The sequence below is a fragment of the Melanotaenia boesemani genome, chromosome 10, assembly GCF_017639745.1.
Source record: "Melanotaenia boesemani isolate fMelBoe1 chromosome 10, fMelBoe1.pri, whole genome shotgun sequence".
NCBI lineage: Eukaryota > Metazoa > Chordata > Actinopteri > Atheriniformes > Melanotaeniidae > Melanotaenia > Melanotaenia boesemani.
In genome coordinates this window covers 12,941,488-12,966,191 of record NC_055691.1, presented here as the reverse complement: position 1 = coordinate 12,966,191, position 24,704 = coordinate 12,941,488, and the positions used below count along the sequence as shown (strand labels likewise).

The 24,704-nt window shown below is 44.3% G+C and overlaps 1 protein-coding gene across 1 annotated transcript in view; it reads right to left on the bottom strand.

The window, feature by feature from the left end:
• The window catches only part of zfpm1 (zinc finger protein, FOG family member 1), a 93,014-nt gene that overhangs the window by 15,121 nt on the left and 53,189 nt on the right, over positions 1–24,704 (bottom strand). Inside the window, 1 exon segment of the mRNA XM_041996022.1 lies at positions 6,926–7,059. Coding sequence (XP_041851956.1) covers positions 6,926–7,059 — 134 coding nt within the window.

Here is a 24,704-nt window from a genome sequence, read left to right as displayed (position 1 = left end):
GGTGTACAGATGTGTAGGTGTACAGGTGTGTTGGTGTACCGATGTGTAGGTGTACAGGTGTGTAGGTGTACGGGTGTGTAGGTGTACGGGTGTGTAGGTGTACAGATGTGTAGGTGTACAGGTGTGTTGGTGTAAGGTGTACAGGTGAGAGATGGATCTGAGACACAGCAGAAGACCACACTGGGTGCCTCCTGTCAGCTAACAGGAAACTGAGGCTACAACACACACCAGACCTGGACAATAGAAGATGGAGCATCATGTCAGCAACTGTGTGATGCTGTCATGTCACCATGGAGCAAAACCTCTGAGGAAGTTTTTCACCACCTGCTTCCATCTATCACACCAAGAATTCAGGAATTTAAAAGGCTCGACCCGGTTCTGGGAATGCCAGGGAGGACTGTGAATGCATCTCTATAGAGATGGTGAAGTAAACGTTTCAGAAAGAAAGAAATCCGAGTTGCGCTCTGGTTAGGGCCCCAACTCGTCTGAATCTTAAAACTGCAGCAGGTGGGTGTTCTTCAGATTTTACAGCTCAGGCATGAACATAACTCAGGTGGATTCGGGTGAAGCTGAACTCCTGACGGGTTTCGTAATAAAACGGCCCGACTGATGATGCTCCAGTCAGCCTCTGATCTGGTTTTAGTTTTATGTTCGAATCAGCATCACTGGCTGGATGAGAAGGATTTCTGCTCCTCTTCTAAACTCTCCATCAATCTCACATTCATTCACCCCTTCTCCATCATCCCCTTCATCCTCTTCCTCCCATCTCCTCTTTCACCGCCTCCTTCCTTTCTTCCTTGAATCTCTGATTGGCTTCCTCTCTCCAACTCTCATTCCTGCCCTTCTGTCTGCGCGCCCCTCCTTCCATCATCCTATCCTCCTCTCTCCTCTCATTCTGTCTCTACAGGAAATGCTTTCCTTCCCCGTCCAGGGGGTTGGAGGGCTGAACTCACTGTCCCAAACAAAGAGGTCACTGTGTGAATCCTCCAAAAACACAAAGAAGAAAAGGAAGGCAGATAAAATCAGAAACCTGCTCTCACACACATTTCCCCTCCGCTTTATGCAGGGACACCAGATACCTTCATACCCAGAGATCAGTGGTTCATGGATAAAGATTTATTTCTTTGGTGGGGGCTCGTGCACAGCTGCACACCTCTGAGACGTAAAAGGAAGGAGAAAAATGTGATGAGCTGCATGCAAATGACATGTAAAAATATAAACTGCGATACTTAAAACGGGGCGAGATAAGAGATTTGAAAATGAGGCACTCGTGGAAAGCTGGCTCCTGAACTGCAGCGATGAGGCTCTGAGATAGAGGATAGAGCTTCTCTCCTCCTCCTCCTCCCTCCATCCCACAGCCAGATGCAGATACCAGCCAGTCAGTGCCACTGACTGATGAACACCTCCTTCTTCTTCTCACAGATTCCTTTTTGTCTCAGAGTTTTGATCTGCTTAATGGACTTTCTTCTCCTCCTCTTCCTCTTGGGTTTCACTCCATCAGTATCTTATCTGTGTCTGCAGCCTCCATCGGGGTGATGGCTCTCTGTCAGCTGTAAAGTGACGGCTGAGGGACAGACAGCTACTGTCACCATGAGAGAAAATCACAACCCAGGAAGGGAAATGCAGCTCATACTGGAATCAAAGATAGAAGCTACTGGGGACAATATGTCCCTCACTGCCGGGCTCAGAGACCTTTACCCTAAAATATTCATTCCCAGAACACCACCCAGAGCCGGTTTAGATTCACACATATTACCTTCACACCTGTAAGAGGCCTGTCTGCTAAAGGAGGCGATGGGTGGAATTAATGAGTGAGCAGGAAGGTGGGAAGTGGGCTAAACCAAAGGAGAGATGTGATTCGTCAAGCCCTGGAGGACAATAGCAGGTGGCGGTAATCCGGTTAGATCTATAGAGGAAGGTGAGAACTGAAAGAGTCCATGGACCTCGTTTTTAAACCTGAGCGTAGCAAAGCAGACTACAGGCGTTGTACGCAGGGAAAACAGGAAATGCGGCGCAGAAAAACTTCAAGATTTATAAAAGCGTGCGTACGCATGTTTCTGTTTATAAATTAGAATCAACTCTAAAGTTGGTGCATGTGAGGGAGCGCCTTGCCCCGCCCACATGGTGGCTATAAAAGGTCAGGTGAACGCCTATAATACATATTCATCACATCATTTCCATGATGGCTCAGGAGGAAAAAAAAAAGGGAAGAACAGGATTTCTCTGGATTTCTCCACACGGATTTCACTGCTATTAAACAGGTGGACAAGGAGCTTGTCCACCTGTTTCCTAAGTGTTGCATCACTTCCAGACCTCCAGCCTCCAGTCTGATCCCGCTCTGCTGGGTCTTAGAATAAAGGACTGAAGTTACTTTCCACCTGTTCTTTTACTGGCTGCTACATGCTGGCAGCAGACTGTCCACCTTTTTTAACTGGATGGATTTTATAACATGGAAGTTTTGTTTCACAGTGACAGAACATGTTTTACTGGTTGAGGTTCTTATTAATACCGTCTCCCTTTTTTTTGGAAATCCAGTTTTTTTTTTTTTTTTGTTTTTTTCTGAGCATGCGCCCTCAGGAGTATTAACATCAAAAGTGCCTCTTTATTCATGTCTGCGAACCGCTTTAATATCTAACGTGGTGTGAAAGGTAATATGTGGTTCTGCACTAATGTCTCACATTTCACAGCATTTCCTTGATTTTATTCTGGACCGGTGGTGTCGCTGTTTCCTGTTTCTCCAGATTTTGTGCGTATGGCAGGGTCAGAGTAACTGTGGAGGTAGGAACATTCTCCCACCAAGTTTCATTTTTATAAATCCCAAAAGCTGACCTGAACTGGCGTACGCCAGGTTTTGTTCCTATGCCAGCTTTAGAAATGAGGCCCCTGGTCAGAGCTCAGGGAGAGACAATCTACAAAGATGGAAGCATCCGTACACATCACACGGCCTTCACACCGTCTCCATGTGGTCTACAGACTGGTGGACGCAGTCGGAAACTCTAAAAGAGTTCAGGATCGTTGGCCATCTCCATGGTCCATAGGCCCGGCATGAAAATTACTCATTCCATGGACTACTCTACTCATTCCCTAGGACCACTTTAGTCATTCCCAAGGACTACTTTACTTATTCATAGGACTACTTTTGTAAGGATTGTACTCATTTATTCTGGGTATGTTGTTTCAGGCAGGAGAATAATGAACTCATAAAGAAAAGTTTAAGGAAAGAAGCATTTTCATACATATCATCGTCTTGTTCCAGCTCTCTAGATCCTCTTTAATGTTCTTCATATTTCTGGCTCCTCTGGGGGGCATCGCAGAAGGTGCCTCAACACTCACCGTAATCATGGATTTGTCATTTTTTGAAGGAGCAGCGTTTTAATTAACATTCTAATTTGATGGGAGGAGGAAAGAAAGAAACACAGAGGCAGAGACACACTGTTGATGAGTCCAGATAAACTATGAAGATCAGAATCAGGATGTAAACAAACCAACTCTGAGTTGCAGAAAAAAATGCTGGAGAGAGAGGAATGAGAGAAAGGGGAGGAGATGGGGATCACCTTCACTCGTCCTTCCAGGGGGAGCGAGGGAACGAGGAAGAGGAGGAGAGATAGACAGCAAGAAGAAACTACCCAAAAAGTGTTAGAAAGCCGTGGGTGGCGCGCCTTATCGCCCCAGTTCTCCTGGAGAGATTATTGGGGGATTAGTGCGAACGCTTGTTTCTAAAACATGATGAAAAGACGTTGGGTGCGTGATAACGCTTTGAACTCCCCTACTCTACTCCTTCTAGGATCCAGCCTTCAGGCCTCCTTTCCACGAAAGACAGGGATGGGGTGGGCTGCTGCCGACAGAGCAACGAGGATGGAGCTCAGACTTCAGTCTGGACATCCAGATACAACAAAGCGAAGGCATGAATGCTCCAGCATCTTCCTGCTCATGTCGTCTTTCATCTGAGCTAAAATTTCAAAACAATCCTCCAACTTTGGTTCAATCACACACCCTGCCACTATCAGTTAATTAAAGCAGGATCCAATCAGAAGCAGAGGAGATATAATATCAGATTTGTTCTGAGTGATCCAATCAGAACAGCGGCAGCTCGCTCCTGCGTTGCCATGGGAAGCTTGCCGACGAGGACCTGCTTGTTCACTCAACCAAAAACTGTGAGGAATCAGCAGCCAGCTGATCAGTTGATCAGTAAACATTATTATACCCTGTTCTAAAGTCCAACAGCCATATCAGCCAGAATATATTTAAATAGATAAATGGCTTCATGCCTCTTTCTCAAGAGATGCAAATGGCAGGATTTCCATATGACACAGGCCCAGTTAACACACCACTAAACTAACCAAGGAGATCTGATGGAGGGAGACCGAGGACTGGATCTCATCTGGCTCTCCACTGATTTTCATTCATGAAGCTGATGGTGTTTAAAATAATTAAACATACATTGCTAAATGTTAAAAGAAGAGGGGATGCTACACCATGCTGAACATCACCCTGGAACTACTTTTTCCACCGTGCTGCCATCAGATTCACTATCACCTCATATTTTCCATCACATGGTGAAATGTCTCACCCATCCATTCCTCCCTCCTTCCCTCCCTCCATCTATCCATCCATCTGTCCATCATCCATCCATGGACTGATTTTGACCCTTTAACTGCCTCCATAATGAATTTCATTAGAGATCTATTCAGATGAATGTCCTCCGCCAGCTGGTTAGGGTTTATCTCACACCCAATGCTGAATTATTAACCCTCCCTCCCTCCCTCCCTTCCTCACTCACTCACTCACTCACTCACTCACTCCATTCATCCATCCATCCATCCATACATGCATACATCCCTTCATCCTTCTATCCATCCATTCCTCTATTTATCCTTACATCATCCATCCATTCATCCACCCCTCCATCCATCCATCCTTTTTACTCTGTAGCAGGGGGGAAAGCATTTTCTATGATTTTATGAATTTGCTCATATATGTCTAGGTTTTTTAATTTATTACATTTCATTTATACATCCACCCATCCACCCATCCATCCATCCAGTGAAATGAGATTCTGGTTTATTACATGTGACATAGAGAACCAACAGTTTTAAGAATTGGGACTGTAATCTGATTACATCTATTGCCTAAAACACATAAAAACAACCTCAGTCTAAACAGAACTCTGAAAAAGGAGTTGATGAACATTTTCTGTTTCTTTCCCGATTAAAACATGAGGTGAGATCATGTCTGAGGAGGAAAATACTTTCTGATAGCTGGAGCAGCAGAAGAGGAGCCCTGACCCCTGCTGACCCCGAGGGAGGGAGGGAGGGAGGGAGGGAGGTGGAGTGACGGGGGGAGAAACACAGGAGGAATGTGAGATTACGACCAATATCTCCTGCAGATAGCGAAGGTCCGTCTCCTCACTCCTTCAGCTGGCAGATAGGAGGGGCGAGAGGGAAAGAGGAGGAAAATGGGATTCAGGAGTTGGAACAAGATGTTTTCCACATGGAAGTAAAGCTGTGAGGAGGAAGAGAAACCAACCGGAGTTTCCAGGAAGAAAAGGACGAATGAGAACAAAAGGTGATGGGTGAGCGTGCACACACGCACGCACACATTCACACACACGCACGCACGTGCGTGTATCTGCTCACTGATAATAAAGGAAATCTTAGAAATAAGAGCCTATCAGGCAGGAATCAATCACTGGGGTTTGTTGTTCAGGAGGGTGGAGGAGGAGGAGAGGAGGAGGATGGCGCCATGTGGAGATAAAAGACAGGCGGATGTCTGGAGAGGAGAGGAGAGGAGAGGAGATGGAGGGAGAGAAGGAAGATAGGAGGAGAGGAGAACGAGGAGGAATACAGGAGGAGGAGAGGAGAAGGAGGACAGGAGGAGGAGGATGGCGCTATGGGGAAATAAAAGACAGTTGGAGGAGGATGGAGGAGGAAGACAGGAGGAGGAGAGTAGGAGGAGGACAGGAGGATGGAGGAGGATACCTGTGCATATTTGTGTACTGGCGTGTATTCCTGGTGTGTATTTCTGTGTACTGGGGTCTATTCCTGATGTGTATTCCTGTGTACTGGGGTCTATTCCTGGTGTGTATTCCTGTGTACTGGGGTGTGAGGAACTGTCTGGGTTTCCCTCCTTGTTGCACCAGTAGCTGGAGAAGGTCTCATGGGCTCGACACACGGGAGGCGAAGTTGCACCTTCTCCATCATTTTTAATGGAATCTGCGTGATGAGGCGAAAATCGCTGCCCTCCTCCAGCCAAGCGACAGGTGACATTTGTGCATGTGAAATGTTGCGCTCGTTCACGTAGACGTACACACAGGGGATTGCGACACAAGAAAATAGAAAAATGCTCAATTTTTGTTGCTGTGGCATGGCACTATATCCAATCAGTGAGGGGCTTTCATGGACTGACCAATCATATGAGAGAAGGCTAGACAGTCTGCTAACACCTTCAACACGGAGGAACAGATCATTTAAGTTGTGTCCGACTTTCCCATACTTTACGACGCTTCACGTAAAGATTATAGAGATGTAAATAAAAGGCAGCCGTGGTAAAGTTGTCCGAATGTAGGTTCTCAATTTATTTGGATCAGCCTTTAGGTCCACCATCAAATGATGATATTCACCATGCTATGTCCTTGTTTGTAAAATAGGATGAACCCAGGGATGTCTTTCTTTGTGCAGTAGAGTCAACAGCAAGATTTTGATTGGAGCAAAATCTTTTGACTTCATCCTTCACTCCTTGTCCGTCACAGACTGGTTGGAAAATGTCTAAATTCCCTTCAATATCATAACTAATCACATTTCTTAGAGAAAAATGTTTGGAGAACGCGGTGCGCGACACAGCCACCGTCGCTGCCGTTTGTCTCATCCCGTGTGTCTTGCCCATCAGACCAACTCTGGGTTCCTGCAGAGCTCTCATCATCTCTTACCTCTCTTTCCTGGTCATCTGTACTGCTTTCTGATTGGAGGATTCCTGGGTAGGGGCCCCACACTGTGTCTGGATGGAGGGCCCTGGCGGCCACCACACTGCTGTCACTACCGTTGTGGCTGAATTCCAGGTCATCTGAGAAGGATGAAACAGGAAGAAATGGTTAAAATTCAACATGTAGTGTTTAATGCAATGTCTGACGTGGAGCTGAGATTATTTCTGATTCCAGGATGCAAACAAGCTCAGAGGACATGAAGGGCTCAGATGAACGAGCCCTGCTGGCCTAAACTTGAACCCTCTGGGCAGATCAGGGTGTCCTGTCAACCCCCGGACGGCAGGGGGAGTTTGATCCACGCCGAGCGCTTCAATCTGACCCCTTAGTTCCTCAAAGTGAGGTGATAAGGTGTAGAAAGATGATGGTGACGGCTGTGGTCCAAGCCTGCTGCTGCAGCTCAGATAGAGCCGGATAGCCTGGGGGGGACCCAATCCATCCGGAGTGCAGCAGTCTGAAGTTCACACTGAGGATGAATAAGGAAGCATTTCAGTGGGAACTCTGGACCAGATGTGATGGGGCGGTTCTGATCAGAACATAAAATATCTCCCCGCCCCCACTTCCCTCCTCACCTCCCCATGGTTCAGGAGGCTGTTTCGGGGGGTCGGTCTAAAGTGGCGGGCCTGATAAGACTGTTTGTCTAACACTCTCCATGTCAAAACACTCATCTATCTTCTCTGTATCTGTCCCCACCAGAGAACAACGGACAGACGCTGATAAAATGGCTTTCCCACAGCCGGGTGGCGGGGGGGTTGAGGGGAAGCAGTGAGAAGAAGACGTTAACTTAATAAAAGCAGTTGCAGACCTGGGTTTTCTGTGGCGGAGGCGAACAGGAAGTGGTTTGTTCCTCTGAACCGGCAGCGCCGTATCACCTCCAGCACACAGGTGCTGCAGCCGTCACTTTTTATGGAGCTGATAAGATCCGTTTTATCAGGATCAGCCCAGTTGGCTTTGTGTACTTTAACAGGAGCAGTCATGGTGAACCTGGGTCCTTCTCAGCCACACCAGGGCCGAAACCGATGCCAGGCAGACGCAACATGAGCTCGACTCGGCCTGAATGTTTTATAGCCTAATTCAAGTTCTGAGTTGGATTTCACAGATGTTTCTGAAAATAAAGCAGACGATGACGTAGATGTTTAACGCGATAGCTGCCTGACCTGCTGGCTGTAGAGTCCCAAGTCCAGCGTCTGTCCGGCCGCTATCGTATCTGTAATCACCCAACGGGGCCTCAGTTTGGCCACGCTGACCCTCTTTATCTCAGCACTCCATCAATGTCCAGTCTGCCTCCATCCTATTGGCCAATCCTCCCCACATGGGATGCTTATCAGCCTGACCAGCTCCTCTGACCCTCATTGTGAAACGGTATGAGGATTTGACCTCAGTGAGCCAACACAGATTAACTTCTAAACAAGGCCGACACGAGAGTCAGCTGACCTGTTGATCCGGAGCCGTTCAGGTTCAGGTTTCGGCTGAGGGTCGAGGCTGAACACGACGTTCGAAGGTTTTCATGACCGATGGATGACGTGTACATAATTCCACATACTCCACCATACGTGTGGAAAGAATATTTAGAACATTAGTCGAGTTGGTCCTGTAGGGGTTCAGTAATGAAGGTTTTAGATCGTTCCTGCTCCAACACACCTGATTCAACTTTAATAACTGCCATCAACAGCTGGTTTTCTGTCCAAATATGTTTACCCATTCATCTGGTTCCGGTTCTTCAGCAGTAAACATGTAAAACCTGCAGGATTTAGAACAATCACAACAAGCATGCGGGTTGACAGGTGGCCTACAAGCATTCAGATCGCCATGACAACCATTCTTTAAATGCATTAGAAACTTCTGGATCCGTGACAGACTGTCACTTGAAAGTGAGAAAACAGGGTGGCTAGTCAGTTGTTTCTGCCTTATTACAGCAGGAAAAAAGTCAAAGTGAGTAATGATGACAAACCCTTGTGTTAGTGTTCATTTTTGTGAGACAGAAAAAAAACTCCTCATGAGGCCTATATCTTCTGCCTCTGAAACAACATACCCAGAATAAACAGAGTCCATCTCCACAACAGCCAGAGCCGTATGTATAATCCTGGTCTCTACAGAAAGCTGAGACACGTGAGTTTACTACAGAAGTGTCATAATCCAGATACGTGTTACTGTGTGAGTAGATTCACCTGGAACACAGTAGAAATTGAAAATGGTCATTTCCTCCTAAAGAAAACCACATTACTTTCACTGGAAACCAGAGGATAGCAGTCCTCTTCATGTAGGAATGAGTAAATTAATCCTAGGAATGAGTAAATTAATCCTGGGAATGATTAAAGTAGTCCTTTGGGATGTGGTGGAACATAAGATTCTCATCATGGATGCAGCCGACAAACCTGCAGCAACTGTGTGATGCTGTCATGACAATATGGAGCAAAACCTCTGAGGAAGGTTTCCACCACCTGCTTCCATCAATCACACCAGGATTAAAAAGGTCCGACCCGGAACTAGAAGGTGGACGGTAAGTAAATATTTCATCATGTTCCACTAATGGCCACTGCTGGTTAAAATGTTAGCTCTGTTTTCTGAGGCCTCTATCAACTCTAATCCCTGTTAATCACCCCCTGCCTGCATAATAACCCCCTACTCATCAAAAAGCTGGTCCTGGTTACTGCTGCCACACCGCATATGCAAAGAGAACACACACACAGTTTCTATCAGTGCTGGATGACCCGTTCCCAAACACACAATGCTGGATGGGCTTGTTATCAATATAAACCAGCACTTCAGCACACGCACGCACACACACGGGTCCACCCCCCCCCCCCCCCCCATCACTACACACACACAAAGCCTTATCAATACGGACGCTTCAGCAGCCACTGGGGCGTCCACACCTCTTTGATGAGCCAAGACAATAAAACAATCAGTCCGTCATTAATGAAATGGCTAACGCAATTAACCAATCCGTGTGTGTGAAAGTGTGTGTGCGTGGGGAGCAGGTTGAGATCAGGTTCTTACAGGATTCATGGATCAGTGCTGCTTGTTGTCTCATCCTGACAGTTTAATTAATCTGTTCTGTTGGTGGAAATAACAAAGTGTTTCTGGTTTCCAGATTCAGCCTCCGTCTGATGCGTTGGGAAAACACCTGCCATTAAATACTCGAGTATCTGCCACTGAAATGTCACAGGAACGCCCTGCAGATGTGAAGTGATCACGCCCTGACGTCCAAGGCCAAAACGCCTGCATAATGCTGGACACTCAGCGCTCATTTGTCTGTTAACTGTGGACATTTTGCACCATTTACAGATGCCTTGGTTGGACAGGCTCGATTCTCCAAAGGGCAGTGAATGCAGCACCGTGTCACAGCAGAGTGATGAGTTTATTGTTCACGTTTCAGAGATAAAAACTTAGATTGATCCAACACAATGAAACACAAGATCACTGAGAAATAACAGTAAGTCTGAATCTACAAACTCAAAGACTCGAGATGAAAAGTGGTTTCCTACATTTACTCCAGTAGATTAATTGCGGATATGTCTCCAGGTGGAAGGACAGTAATTAAACCTGCAGGTGGCTCTTATCTGAGCCCATCCATTATTAAAAATGCTTATTAAGTGGAAACTGTCTACAAGTTTGGGAGGAATGCAAAGCAAAAGTTTATCCCAGAGATGGACGAGAAGGTTTCAGAAGATTGTTTCCGGAGAAATTCAACAAGCTTTACCCCAAACTGAAGATGACAACAGTCTTTCCATCCTTACATCAGGATCTAGCATGAGGTTGGTATCAGCACAAGAATCACACATTTCTGGCTGAAACACACTAGACAACATCAGGAAGTTTCCTTCTTTCAACAGGTGATGATCAGGTCCAAAAGGAGAGAAGATGTTCAGAGGAACCAATGTGTCTCCACATGTGAGAAAAAATTAAAAAAATATGAAACAGAGTTTGTCAAAGAAAGACTTCTTCCTCTACAGTCAGACTACCATTATGGGGATGAATCAGGGTGGATCAGGGTTCTGTGTTACAGCATCTTTAAAAGAAATGGGAACTAGGTCTAACAAAGGGAGCTTAGGGAATGTGTTGCAGGTCTGAGATGTAAACATGGAAGAATTTTAACAAATGAAGTTAATAAGACTAAAGATGAAATCTTTTTACTTATCCCCTCTACTGTGTTTTAATCTTCATTTGAGGAATCTATAACGCCACACAGATGAAAAGCTCTAATAAATTTATTTTCCCTTCAGATGACAGAATACATCCCAGATCACTTCCGTGAGCTTCATGGTCGTCCGTTGACGAGAACGTGCTGGAACACTGGGTATTGGCTCACAATAAGAGAGGAAAAAAGAGAAAAGATGTAACCGAACTCCGGCCGTCTTCTCCATCCGGCCTAATTGACTTTAAAAAGACTATTGTTGATATCAAATGAGCACATCGCGGCAGAGCTATTGATTTTTTGACACCACACAACAGGAAATCTTTATCTACGTGCTGCTGCGACCTGGTGTTAATAGGTGGGGTTTAACCTCTGCTGAATGACAAATCCCAGCGCCTCCCCCTCCTTCCCATCTTGCTCCCTCGTGGGAGTCCCCAGACTGGTCACATCACATGTGGTTATTAACAGGTATGTCCAGGTAAACGTGGAGGATTTTTCCAGGAGTGGCTCGGTTGGCCGCTTCTGGTGTTATTCTGGTCTAAAACCTGCTTTCATGCCTCCTATCCGCCGTTTCTCATTAATGACCACTCTTGTCATTTTAATGCAGCCTGATAAAGAAACGACTCAATCTAACAACAAGCGTGACCCGACTGCGCCTCCTTTTCTCTTTCTCATCTTCCTCTCTCCGTGATCTTCCATGCAGCACCCCCGGGTCCCCGGAGTCCGGCAGATAGACGTTTGTGGGATAGGCATCTACTGCTCTGGACCACGCAATCATTTCCATTTTACCCTCTGTTGCACAGGCAAGATAAGACACCTGCGTAGCCCTGCTAATCAGATGAGCTTCAACAGAACTTTATCATTGACATTTACCACTGTTTACCCAACTAATTTCTCTTAACTGCACTGCTGAACTTTTATCTACAAAATACATACAGCAGCAGAAAGAGCAAGAAGCAAACATGCAAATTCACAAATATGTGAAGACAGATAAACTGAGATGGAAACTTGAAGCATTTTTTCTGTTTGGAGGACGAAGGGGGTGAAAACAGAATCAGTGACAGGGCTGCTGTTGATGAGATGAGCCTCCTCTTCCTCGCTGAAGACAAATGAAAGCAGAGATAACTGACATTCACATGCAGAAATGCCAATCAGCTGCAATTTTATGTACTGCTGATAAAAGAAACACAGCTCATGTGACATATGGAAGGAAGGGGACTTTCATGTAAAACTATGTCTGCAGTGGAGTTTGGGGTCAAAAACACTGGCTTTATTTGAAGAAAGAACATGCTGTGGTGTGTTCATGCTCCCCACAGGATGAACCATCAATCAGCTGCTTTCTGCTACCACCACAACACCACACCTGGCTGGTAGCGCGGTTAACCAGCATCTATAGACCACACTTGGCTGGTAGGGCGGTTAACCAGCATCTATAGACCACACCTGGCTGGTAGCACGGTTAACCAGCATCTATAGACCACACCTGGCTGGTAGCGCGGTTTACCAGCATCTATAGACCACACCTGGCTGGTAGCGCGGTTAAACAGCATCTATAGACCACACCTGGCTGGTAGCGCGGTTAACCAGCATCTATAGACCACACCTGGCTGGTAGCGCGGTTAACCAGCATCTATAGACCAAGCCTGGCTGGTAGCGCGGTTAACCAGCATCTATAGACCACACCTGGCTGGTAGCGCGGTTAACCAGCATCTATAGACCACACCTGGCTGGTAGCGCAGTTAACCAGCATCTATAGACCACACCTGGCTGGTAGCGCGGTTAACCAGCATCTATAGACCACACTTGGCTGGTAGGGCGGTTAACCAGCATCTATAGACCACACCTGGCTGGTAGCACGGTTAACCAGCATCTATAGACCACACCTGGCTGGTAGCGTGGTTAACCAGCATCTATAGGCCAGAACCTGAGTGGACGCACATAAAGCCGAACATTTCTGATGTGGTGTAGGAGGCATCCAGGACTAACTATTTTCTAATTAACGTCTGCAACACCTTCACGGTTTAGTTGCTGTTCTGCCCGGTAACTGATCACATGATCTGTCTGGCCTACACTCTGTTGCCAGCGTTAAGGTTTTTGGATCCGGTTGTCCAGTGTGACCAGGTCCGTTTGGGTCCAGGGAGGAGCCACAGATGGTCTGGGCTTGGTCTGGATGCTGATGATTGTAAAAAGTGAGGATGCATGGAGGAAGCAGACATGCTGGAAGCTGGAAGTGTGTGCGCACTTTCCCGAGTCAGACCTCTATCTCTTCCAGCCTTCTCTCTCGTCTGCTGTCACAAATTGAAAGAGAAGACCTTCCAGAAACCATCCCTGATAATCACATAAATTAATTAGAAAATGTTTCTTGACATTCTCTCCGCACCGATGGGGAGAGGAAAAAAAGACTGAGGCAAAGCCACAGAATTAATTGTACGGTATGTGACTCTGATAATTAATTCAATCATTAATTCACGTCTGCTTTAACAACTCCTTCTGGCTCCCAGAAAAGGACATTTCAATCAGACTGGTTTCGGCAGCTCGGCCCAGGAAGGAGATGTGGAAAAGTTGCAGAGGCGCCACAAACCCAGGGTCATTTAGGGGTTGGATAATTAAGACCGAGCAGCGAGCGAACGGAGAGCAAACGGGATGTTAAAGAGATTCCTGTTTTCTGCCTGCTGCTGAGTTTAATGGAAAAAACAACAGGGAGCCGGCTGGCTTTTCAACTCCACCAGCATGCTATGATCCTGAAACACAACCACAAGTCTTCCTATGAATCAATACAGCTGAGACACACACATTTACCTTCACAACACACCTGATTCAGTTAAAGATGTCCTCGCTGAGAAATAGGCACTTCTGTCTCAGGTAAACACAGACGCTTTGAATAACAACACGCCGAATAACAACCAATCGTTATGGACAAAAACATATGTAGAAACACATAAATACAAGTATATATTTATGTACATATATTCATACTGGCAACCTGTCCAGGTGTACCTGCCGCTCGCCTGCTGATTGCTGTGATAGGCTCCAGCTTCCTCGCGACCCTGAACTGGACTAAGCGGTAGACTGGATTAAAATAAAATAGAAAATACATAAAATAATAATAATAATTAGATTCAAATAAAATATTTTTTCATTAAACTTTTATTTATACAGGTGATCCCAATGAGACCCAACGAGTCTTTTAAGAGACCTGTTCCAGATAAAAAAAAAACCAAAATAATAAAAAATAGAGAAAAAGTTTGACCAATTAAAACTTAAATAAAAATAGATATAAGGACAAAACAAATACATATAGTAATTAACATGTGAATTAAATTATAAAAAGTTAAAATTATTTAACTTATCTTATTGTTATTATTGTTATATTTATTGCATTCTATTTGCCTCTATTTACTTTGTACCTGTACATATTGTGTCTTGTGCTTTACTGTTGGTGTTGTATTGCTACTGGTACCCAAATTTCCCTGAGGGCTCTCTGAAGGGATTAATAAAGTATTTCTATTCTATTCTATTCTATTCTATAAATAAGAATAAAATACTCTTTAAATAAAATACACAAATTAGAATTAATTGAAATGGAATAAAATTTAATCTCAATAAAATAAATAATAAAATAACATTTTAAGTAAATTAAAATAAGAATGATATAAACTAAATGAAACCTTGGCCACTGACCATGAAACGGTTTTAATTTTTGGGTTGTTGCTGAACACTAAACTCCGAGTGATGGTCGCCTGATGAAGGAAGGAAGCTGGTGGGAAAGAGATAGCGGAGGACAGAGAGAGAGAGAGAGATAAGGAAGCAAGAGGACAAGGAGCATGAGATGAGGATGGTTGATGCTTCAGCCTTGCACAGGCAGGACGAGGAAAACCGAAGACGCAGTCATGTGAAAGAGACTTTCCATTCTAAAGTAGCGTCATCATTAACTGGTGAGTTAGAAAGTCAACATATTCCAGACGTCCCCTTGACAGACGTGGACTCTCCAGCTAGCGAGTCTCCATCACAGACGATGACTATGAGCAGATCAGATAACTCTGCATGGAGAGGAAGGTGTGCAGGATGTCTGCAGGACAGTTCAGGAATGTGATAGGCCGGTAATGGAGCGTGCATCCCGCACCATGGCCGGGCCTGCCACACTGAGGACCGCTGGGCTGATAGCGGCCAGACAGCACAGAGGAATGGTCCTGTAGATTAGCTCCGCCACCCATCAATCATCATGGATGGAGACAGCTGGAGAAGGGACAGTCTCATGGAGAACAGGGGCCTTATTTATAAAACTGCGCATAGCAAAGCAAACTACACGCACATCCTACACCTGTTTCCGTACACAAATCAGAATCAACTCTAAAGCGGGCGCACGTGGGGGAACGCCTTCCCACGTCCACAAGGTGGCTATAAATGGTCAGGTGGATGCGTATGGCACATATTCATCACATCGTTTGCATGATTGCTCGGGAGGGAAAAAGAGTTTAGAAATGTAATGTTATGGAGTGTGAGACAGAGGTCCTGATGGACCACGCTGACAAAATTAAAAATGTTTAATTGGTGGGCACGGCGTGGGCATTACTGGTGTCAGAAAGGCAGAATAGTGGCAGCAGGTGGCAGATGCTGTCAACGCACTGTCAAAACGCAAGAACTTCCAGAGGAGTTGGAACACATGGCTAGATATCTCAGTCACGAGAGCATCCGTTCGATTCCCCGAGTGGTGAATTGCTTTGGAGAAAAGTGTCTGCTAAATGACAGTACTGATGCCGGTAATTTAGTCATTTGTTTTAATTTGTAAAATTAATATGGACAGATACATCTGAGATTGGTAGCAATTTGTTTAGTGTTAAATAATATTTCTTTCTAGTTGCTGGGTGTTCCAGCTGGGTGGGCGGTGCAGAGGGACACACTCACCGCCATTAACCAGGTGGCCAAGGAGTGGCAGGAAATAAAGACCGTTTTTAGGTTAGCTGAAATTGGGACAACAATAAAAAAAAATATCAAGCTGGAATGAGGAACCAAAGCTACTTTTCACACTGACTGCTACGCTGGCAGTAGACTGTCCACCTTATTTAGCTGGATGGATTTTATAACACAGAAGTTTTGTTTCACAATGACAGAATATATTTTAGTGGTTAAGGTTCTTATTAATATCATCTCCTTTTTCCTTAAATTCCTATTTTATCTTCCCTCCAAGCGTGCATTCTTAAAAAGAATTAATATTGAATGTGCGTCTTTATTCATTTCTGCAAACAGCTTTAATATCTAACATGTGGTGTGAAAGGTAATAGTGGATTGTGCACAAATGTCTCACATTTCACATCATTTCTTTGATTTTATTCTGGACCGTTGAGGTCACCATTTCCCGTTTCTCTAGATTTTGTGCGTATGCCTGGGTCAGAGTTTGCGTGGAGGTAGAAACATTTTCCTGTCAAGTTTAGTTTTTATAAATACCAAAAGTTGACTATATTTGGCGTACGCTGGTTATTGTTCCTATGCCAGATTTATAAATAAGGCCCCAGGAGAGGCTGCACTAGACCACTTACAAGATTCCTGCTACAAGAACCTAACATTTATAAGATATTCATCTTTAAATTATCAGTGGAAACAAATCTTCACCAGGACCACCTTCTAGTACCAGGTTGGACCTTTTTAATCCTGGTGTCATAGATGGGAGCAGGTGGTGGAAACCTTCCTCAGAGGTTTTGCTCCACATTGACATGACAGCATCACACAGTTGCTGCAGGTTTGTCGGCTGCATCCATGATGAGAATCTTCTGTTCCACCACATCCCAAAACTGCTCTACTGGACTGAGATCTGGTGGCTGTGGAGGCCATTGTGAACTCATTGTCATGTTCTAGAAAGCAGGTTGAGATAATCTGAGCACTGGGCCACGGAGCATTATCCTGCTGGAAGTAGCATCAGAAGATGCTACACTGTGGTCATAAAGGGATGGACATGGTCAGCAACAATACTCAGGTAGGCTGTGGTGGTTGAACCAGGTCACGTTGGTACTAAGGGACCCAAAGTGGGACAAGAAAATATCCCGCCACCATTACACCAGCAGCAGCCTGAAGTGTTAATCCAAGGCAGGATGGATCCATGTTTTCATGATGTTTTCACCACATTCTGAGCCTAGCATCTGAATGTGGAGCTGAAATGGAGACTCATCATACCAGCAACGTTTTTCCATCTTCTATTGTCCAGTGTTGGTGAGTCTGTGTGAATTGTAGCCTCAGTTTCCTTTTTTTAGCTGACAGGAGGCACCCGGTGTGGTCTTCTGCTGCATCCTGGTCCAGACAACTGCTGCTCTAGATATTTTCTCTTCTTCAGACCATTCTCTAGAACCCCTGTAGATGGTTGTGGGTGAAAATCCCAGTAAATACTCAGACCAACATGCCAAGTTCAAAGTCTCCTAAATCTTCCCTAAAAATCTCAATATATAATTGCTTGTTCTCATAAAATGAAAACTTCAGGTGTGAAAACAAAAGGAGTCGTGTCTTTGTATCAGATGCAAACAAATTAACATCTTTAAAATGGCAAAAAAAACAAGAGAGAAAAATCTTGATAAAACAAGCTGTGTGGATGGAGGACGACCAATCATCATCCAGGCATTTTGACGGACAGCTGGAAGTGACAGCTGGCAGCAACGTCCTCCTGCCGGCTGCAGATATGGAGGAGGGTTACTGCGTTTGAGGAGTGTGACGGATGCGCTGAACTCAGATCTGCTCACAGCTGATGTGTGAACAACACACTGTTCATGTTGGGCTGGAAATCTGCTGCCAGATGCCGCTTACATCCCACATTATTCATCCGAATACCACATAAATCCAGCCAATGATTGGATGAAGCATTTGTGAACAAAGTGAGCAGTACAGCAGGAGACCGACCGCCTCTGTGTTCAGATCGGGTGAAATGATGGTGATGTCGACAGAAACCAGTTGCCTCACCAGATAAATCTGTCCATAAGACTGGAAATGTCCGACCCGACTGGACCAGACATTACATTGAACCGACATGTTTCTAGAACAAAGTCGTCTGATCTGAGTAGGTCTAGGTCTGAATGTTCATGCCTCTTCAACTAAGCAGAGGCTGGATGTGGAGGGAACTTCTGTCTGGAAGAGTTGGACACCTGTAAATATGGCTGGAAGGAGGAATTTTGGAGTATATGTGAAGAAAGATCAGTAAATTAGCCAGCAGTAACATTTTTATGTGAGCCCCTTTTATAGTCGGAGTCTGCAGCATCTGACTAATCACAGAGAAACCCTGCAGAGCAGCTACTTCACCATGGAGGAGCAGACCGTTGTTCTTTTACAAATATGAAGAATTGAACACATCATCCAGGCCAGAAGCAGCACTGTTGCTGTAGCAACAGCCAGGAAGGAACGCTGGCAGAAAACTGTTGACTCTGTTAAAGCGTAAATTAGTGAAATTATACGACATTAATTCCTGGACAATTTAAATGGACATCACTCTGATTATTACAGCCCAGACGTTTCGGGCGGAGCTTCCTCGGTTCCTTCTTTTCCTTCATATTTTCTATTCAGTTTGTTTAGGTTCAGCACCCTGTTTTTATGATGGAATATTAATTCCTCGCTATGACGACACGAGTAGTTGTGGTTCCATAAATTCCTGGTTCTGCAGTTCTGCCATGTGTGAGCGTTATTATTAAGCTCAGTATCTCAGATCAACCCTGGTGGAGCTAAATGGGAACGTCTAGAACCAGGACAGAAACTTCCTTCACAGCTCTCAGAGACCACGCTTCATTTCTTCATCTACAGGATGCATCTGTCCCTAAAAACTCCTCCTCTCACCATCCACCACCACCCTGGACTGGATGTTCTAAAGATGGGCATGACATTTTTTCAAGAGATCTGATTGGTTAGGAGATGGTGCTTTTAAACTTGTTGATCTCGCTGTTCGGTTAAGTTACCATGGTAATTTACCCAGTAATTGAAATAGCTTCATTGTACAGAAAACCCCAGGTAAACCCTGAAGTTATCTGGATGAGAGAAAATCCAGCTTCGTCTTACAGGCCTTTGGTGACTTGGCTCAGTGTTTATTTACCTGCATCATCTGCATAAAGCTGCCATCTGTTTGCAGGCAAATCATCTATAAAAAGGCTAAATATCAGCAGGCCATTGATGGAACACTGAGGAATCCAGACTGCTGTTCAAGAGAAAATTTCCTTTGTTAACTTTGATACTGTTGCCTGGTACAACAATATGACCTCAACCATCTAATGAAACAACTAGAAGTACACGTCTTAGATTGGAGAACGCTCTGATGATGATGTCAAAGACCATCAACATCATTTCGGTCAACATCACACCCTCAACATTGCCTTCATCTAAAGAGCAGGAAAACTTTAGTCTAAAAAGCTGTTCTGGATGTAGGAGTTGTTTGGTTTCAGGATGTTCAACCATCTGTGCTGCTATGTTCATCGACAGGACGTTTCATAAAACTGGTAAAATGGAAAAGGGACGATGATTTTAAAAGTTCTTTAGTTTGGTGGTGGTGTATCCTCCCGGCAAAATGAATAAACCAGCCCTGCAGACATGCCATCAGCTAACCTAAAAACAGTTTTTAAACCCACAGAACGAACAGGATTTCTTCTTCATATTCCATTAATTACTTACTTCACCCACCTCCTCCCTTGTGAGCCGTAATTTCACTGTCTGGAACACAACACTTCAAACCTCTCACCTGTCCTCTCCCGCTCTTATTGATCCTTAAACCTTAACCCCTTCTTCACCCCTCATTAGACATCCCTGCTCTCTAAAAACTCAATACGTACTCTCTCATCCCCATTTTCCTCTCTAAGCCTTCATCCTTCCATCACAACTTCACCTCCTCTAACCTATACCAGTCTGGAGATGACATCTGGCCTCTACACTGGGAGTAAACCATCTCCACTCCTGGCTAACCAGATAACAGCCAATACACACTTTATGTAACTGTAAGTAGATCCACGCTATCCTCCTCCTCTGCATGTGTTCACGCTGATTATTTTAGTTCAGAAGTAACAATCAGTTGGAAATAAATCTATTTAGATGTGAAGTTTGTACTCCTCCAAGCATTCATGACAGATGGATGAAAGTGAGGAAGAAAGTGATGAAGGAGCACCTTGCTGCCACACTCCGTTTGCAAACGCAGCAGCCACCATCTTCCTACTCAGGGCGTTGATAATAAGCATACAGCACGCCTTCATGCTGCATTATAATTAACTACTGTACGATAACCCCACACACAGCCTGCTAAACAATAATAACCCTTATTACGCCTGCCATTAGGATGCTTTATTGGAGCTAATTTAAATAACTCTGTTGGGAAGGATAAGGAGGCAGGAGTGCTGAGCAAGCAAGAAAACAGTGGGAATACTGGACTGGATTCCCGGGAATGCTCAAAAGCCATTGTTGGATGGCACATTTTAACAGGAACATGTAAAAGTGGTGAAAAGTTATAAATAACGGAAGAATTTGGCTTACTAACAGATTTTGTGGGGTTTTCGTTTAGTTTACCAGAGCTGGAGATCTTGTAGTTATGGACCCATTAGATCTTTAGTTTTAGAACTAACACGCATATTTTTACAGGAACTTCTATAGGACTTAAATGCTGACCTATTTTTAAAAAGAAATGCAAATTTTGATCAGTAATTAGTTTCTCAAGCAGAAGAGCAGACCCAGGAAACACGACTAATTAATCATGGATGGAAACGAGCGTTTGCTGCAGGTTTGAGGAGCTGGCAGATTAAATGTTTATCTACCGGAGCCACCGACCAGTAAAAGTGTCTCTACCAGAGCCACAGACCAGTAAATGTGTCTCTACCAGAGCCACAGACCCGTAAATGTGTCTCTACCGGAGCCACAGACCAGTAAATGTGTCTCTACCGGAGCCACAGACCAGTAAATGCGTCTCTACCGGAGCCACAGACCAGTAAATGTGTCTCTACCGGAGCCACAGACCAGTAAATGCGTCTCTACCGGAGCCACAGACCAGTAAATGCGTCTCTACCGGAGCCACAGACCAGTAAATGTGTCTCTACCGGAGCCACAGACCAGTAAATGCGTCTCTACCGGAGCCACAGACCAGTAAATGCGTCTCTACCGGAGCCACAGACCCGTAAATGTGTCTCTACCGGAGCCACAGACCCGTAAATGCGTCTCTACCGGAGCAGAAGTGGAACAACTGGAATGTGTTTAATTCCCCGTACAGCAGCCAGTGGTGATAAGAACCAGAAACTGGTCTCATGCATGGTTCTGGTGGGATTTATGACCCATTCTTCTTTGTTTTGGTTCCTTTGTTTGAACTAGTCAGGTTATTACCGGGAATATAATCATTACTTCATTTCATAATTAATGGCAGTAATAAACGCTTTAATCCCAAAGATCCTGGTTTTCCCGGGTTTCCATGTGGGATCTTGTATGAAAGTAAATGTTGGTTTGTGCAGTCGGTGTCTCTATACATCCCTCAGCTAGTGGAAACAAGCCTACAGTTTTCAGGGTCTACTTAGAAACTTCATGCTTCAGGCTTTGTCTAAATTCATTGAATATTAATCTGTTAATTATATTTCAGTGGATAAAAATATGAATTATTTCTCATCTGAAAACCAGTAATTCCTAGATATGAAAATTTTAATTTCCCTTTCTGTGCACAGTTTGTGTTCTAACCTTCTGATAAGGATCTCTTAATTTATTCAGATATTTTATTCAAATGGCTCTTTGTTGCTGTCATTACTATTATTCTCCGGACTGATATTCACATGAAAGAGGGAAAACAACAACATTGGGGCTTTTTCTTCCTGTTTGGAGATAATATAATTCATTAGTGGACTGGAGCTTGTAGCTTTTCTGTGTTTATGTGAATAAATTCCTCCGTTACAGACCAAGCTTTTTCATCTGGTTCTGCTTCTCCTTTCAGTGACCATCAGACTGGAGTTGCTGTGTGGCTTCACATCATGTGAAAACAAAGAGATAATAATGGGAAGGGATTAGAGGCTTCAGTCATTTTTCAAATGATGTGGATGTGTGTTGTGGGGGGTTGATGAGGGTGGTTGCACTGAGAAGTCTAGGTGAGAGCTGCTTCCTATCAGGGATGGCATGATATGCAAAACCGCCTTCTTTATTCTACAGAGTGTCCATATTGCATGATATGCAAAATAAATTATGAGGAGAGGGGAAAACTATCTTCTCAATGACCTTGCAGGCTGCAGGGTTCCATATTTTCTCCCTGGCTGCTTAAAATTCTTGATATGCAAATGGGTGTCAGAGTAATCCCTTGTCAGTCGCAGCCTGGAGATCCGTTTTCTCTTCCAGCGTCATGAAGAAATCAGTCAGTGGCCAAACCACTGGAATTCATGGCTTCAGGAACGTGAATTAAACCCACAAACTCTGAGGTACCAGAATCTACAAATGGAGCAGGGATGCTGCTTTAGTGTCAATACCAAGGATACAGTCAGGATACAGGCAGCATCAATGTATGTTTCTCCATGTCCTTAATAAAAACATTTTACAGTGTCATAATAATGATAATAATAATAATAATAATAATAATAATAATTATTATTATTATTATTATTATTATTATTATTATAACAATGTGTATGACTGTAGCAGGGATGTCTGTTAAGGTGATCTATCTTTTTTTTTTATCTTCTTCTTATTGAAAAAAAAGTGTTAGCGGAGTGTGAGCTTCCATCAGTAAATCTAACAAATAAAATAACAATGAATATATCTACAGGAAATTTCCACCACACGTTTTTAACAGAGATATCACAGAAATAATCTGATTATTAAACGAAATAATCTGATTGTCATCAGAGAAATAATCTATTATCAGAGAAATAATCTGATTATTATCATAGAAATAATCAGATTAACAGAGAAATAATCTGATTGTTTTCAGAGAAACAATCTGATTATTTTACGTGCTCTCTGTAGTGATTTGAGTGGGGCGGGGCTTGATGACAGCATGCCTGCTTTGTCATTGGCTGGGAGGAAGTAATGACTGTATTAAGCTACATGATAGGCTAAAATGAAAATGAAAGGAAACTGTTTTTCTGTTGAACTTTTAATCCACCATTTATTTATTTATTTAATTTTTTATTGTACCACACATCTATCAATCAATATATATTGTGACTGAAGTCTGTTTAATGTGTGAGAAGTTTCCTGTAAACATGGAGGACTGGGCAGGTGGAGCATCCAAGCACCTAAGCATGTGTGGTAGAAACAGACCACCAGGACAAACCCCCAGAATGTCCTGGTTGGATGTCCTTGTTCATTTTCCTGTTAGTTCTGGTGTTACACCTGGTTTACTCACCATGGAGGCTCCCTTTGTTTTAGTCCGAAGCCATTATAGAGAAATGAATGTATATTTACCTGAATCCTTCAGACTGCTGGTTCTACTGTGGACTCATTCAACTTTGGTCAATCATCACATTAGTTTCCTATCCAGTAAATATCAATATTCATTAAAACAAATTTTTGTTGTAGAGCTCCAAGTAATGCTACCAACACATCTATCAATCAATCAGTCTGTGGGCTGCAAACAAGGAGGTTTGCTCTAAAATACAGAAACTACACTCCTGAGTCCTGGAAGTCCCAACACGTCCTGAGACAGGGATGGAAACCAGTGATGGAAGTTTGCTAATGTGATGGGATTTTTAATAAAGCCGCATGCATGAGGCCAACACGCATGAGCCCACACGTGCATGAGCCCAACATGCATGAGCCCAACATGCATGAGCCCACACGTGCATGAGGCCAACATGCATGAGCCCACATGTGCACACACAAATAAATGAGTCATGAAAGCGGAAACAGCTGCACCGAGGAGCCTGGTGGAGTGAAAACAGTCTAAACGAGAGTGAGAAGCGAGAGGAATGCCGACATTCCCAGAGGAGATAAAAGCAGTTCTGTTTCCATAGCAACCGATTGGCAGCTCCGTTCACGCCACATACATGGCCAACATCGCTGAGGCCTGCGAACACGCGCAGAAACAATGAGGGGGAGGAGGGTGTTAGTTGTGATGGAGAGCGCAGAGGAAGGTGGATGGATGGAGGGTGGGAGGAGGAGGAAGAGGAGGAGGAGGGGAGGGCTTGACGATAAGAGAAAAATTCAGACCGGTCAAAGTTTCCTTTTTGCCAATCGTGCTCCTGATAAAGACAGCGCCTGCTCCGGAGCTGATAGAGGGGCTATCTCTCCCCTCTTCCCTCCGCCTCACTCACCCGCCAGTTAGTTTGTGAGGAGAAGAGGAAGAGGAGGAAGAAAGACGAAGGCCGTATCAGTGCAGCATCATGGTGCTACCATCAACCAGCCACCACGCAGCAATTAATATCGCTCCAATTACCGTTAAAGGGACGAGGCTGGGACAGGACGATAATGAACACATCCTCTTTTCCCCGGCAGACCAATTAAAATGCACACACACACACACACGTGCACGGACGTACATGAAACGTGCGCAGCTTGAAAAGGAAATAATGCGAGATAGAGCAGTAATCTTCTTGCATTGTTTAACTCACCGAAGACAACAGACAGAGAAATAAATAAGCAGACCAACCTTGATAAGGAGGGAAAATAAATAATGAAGTGATG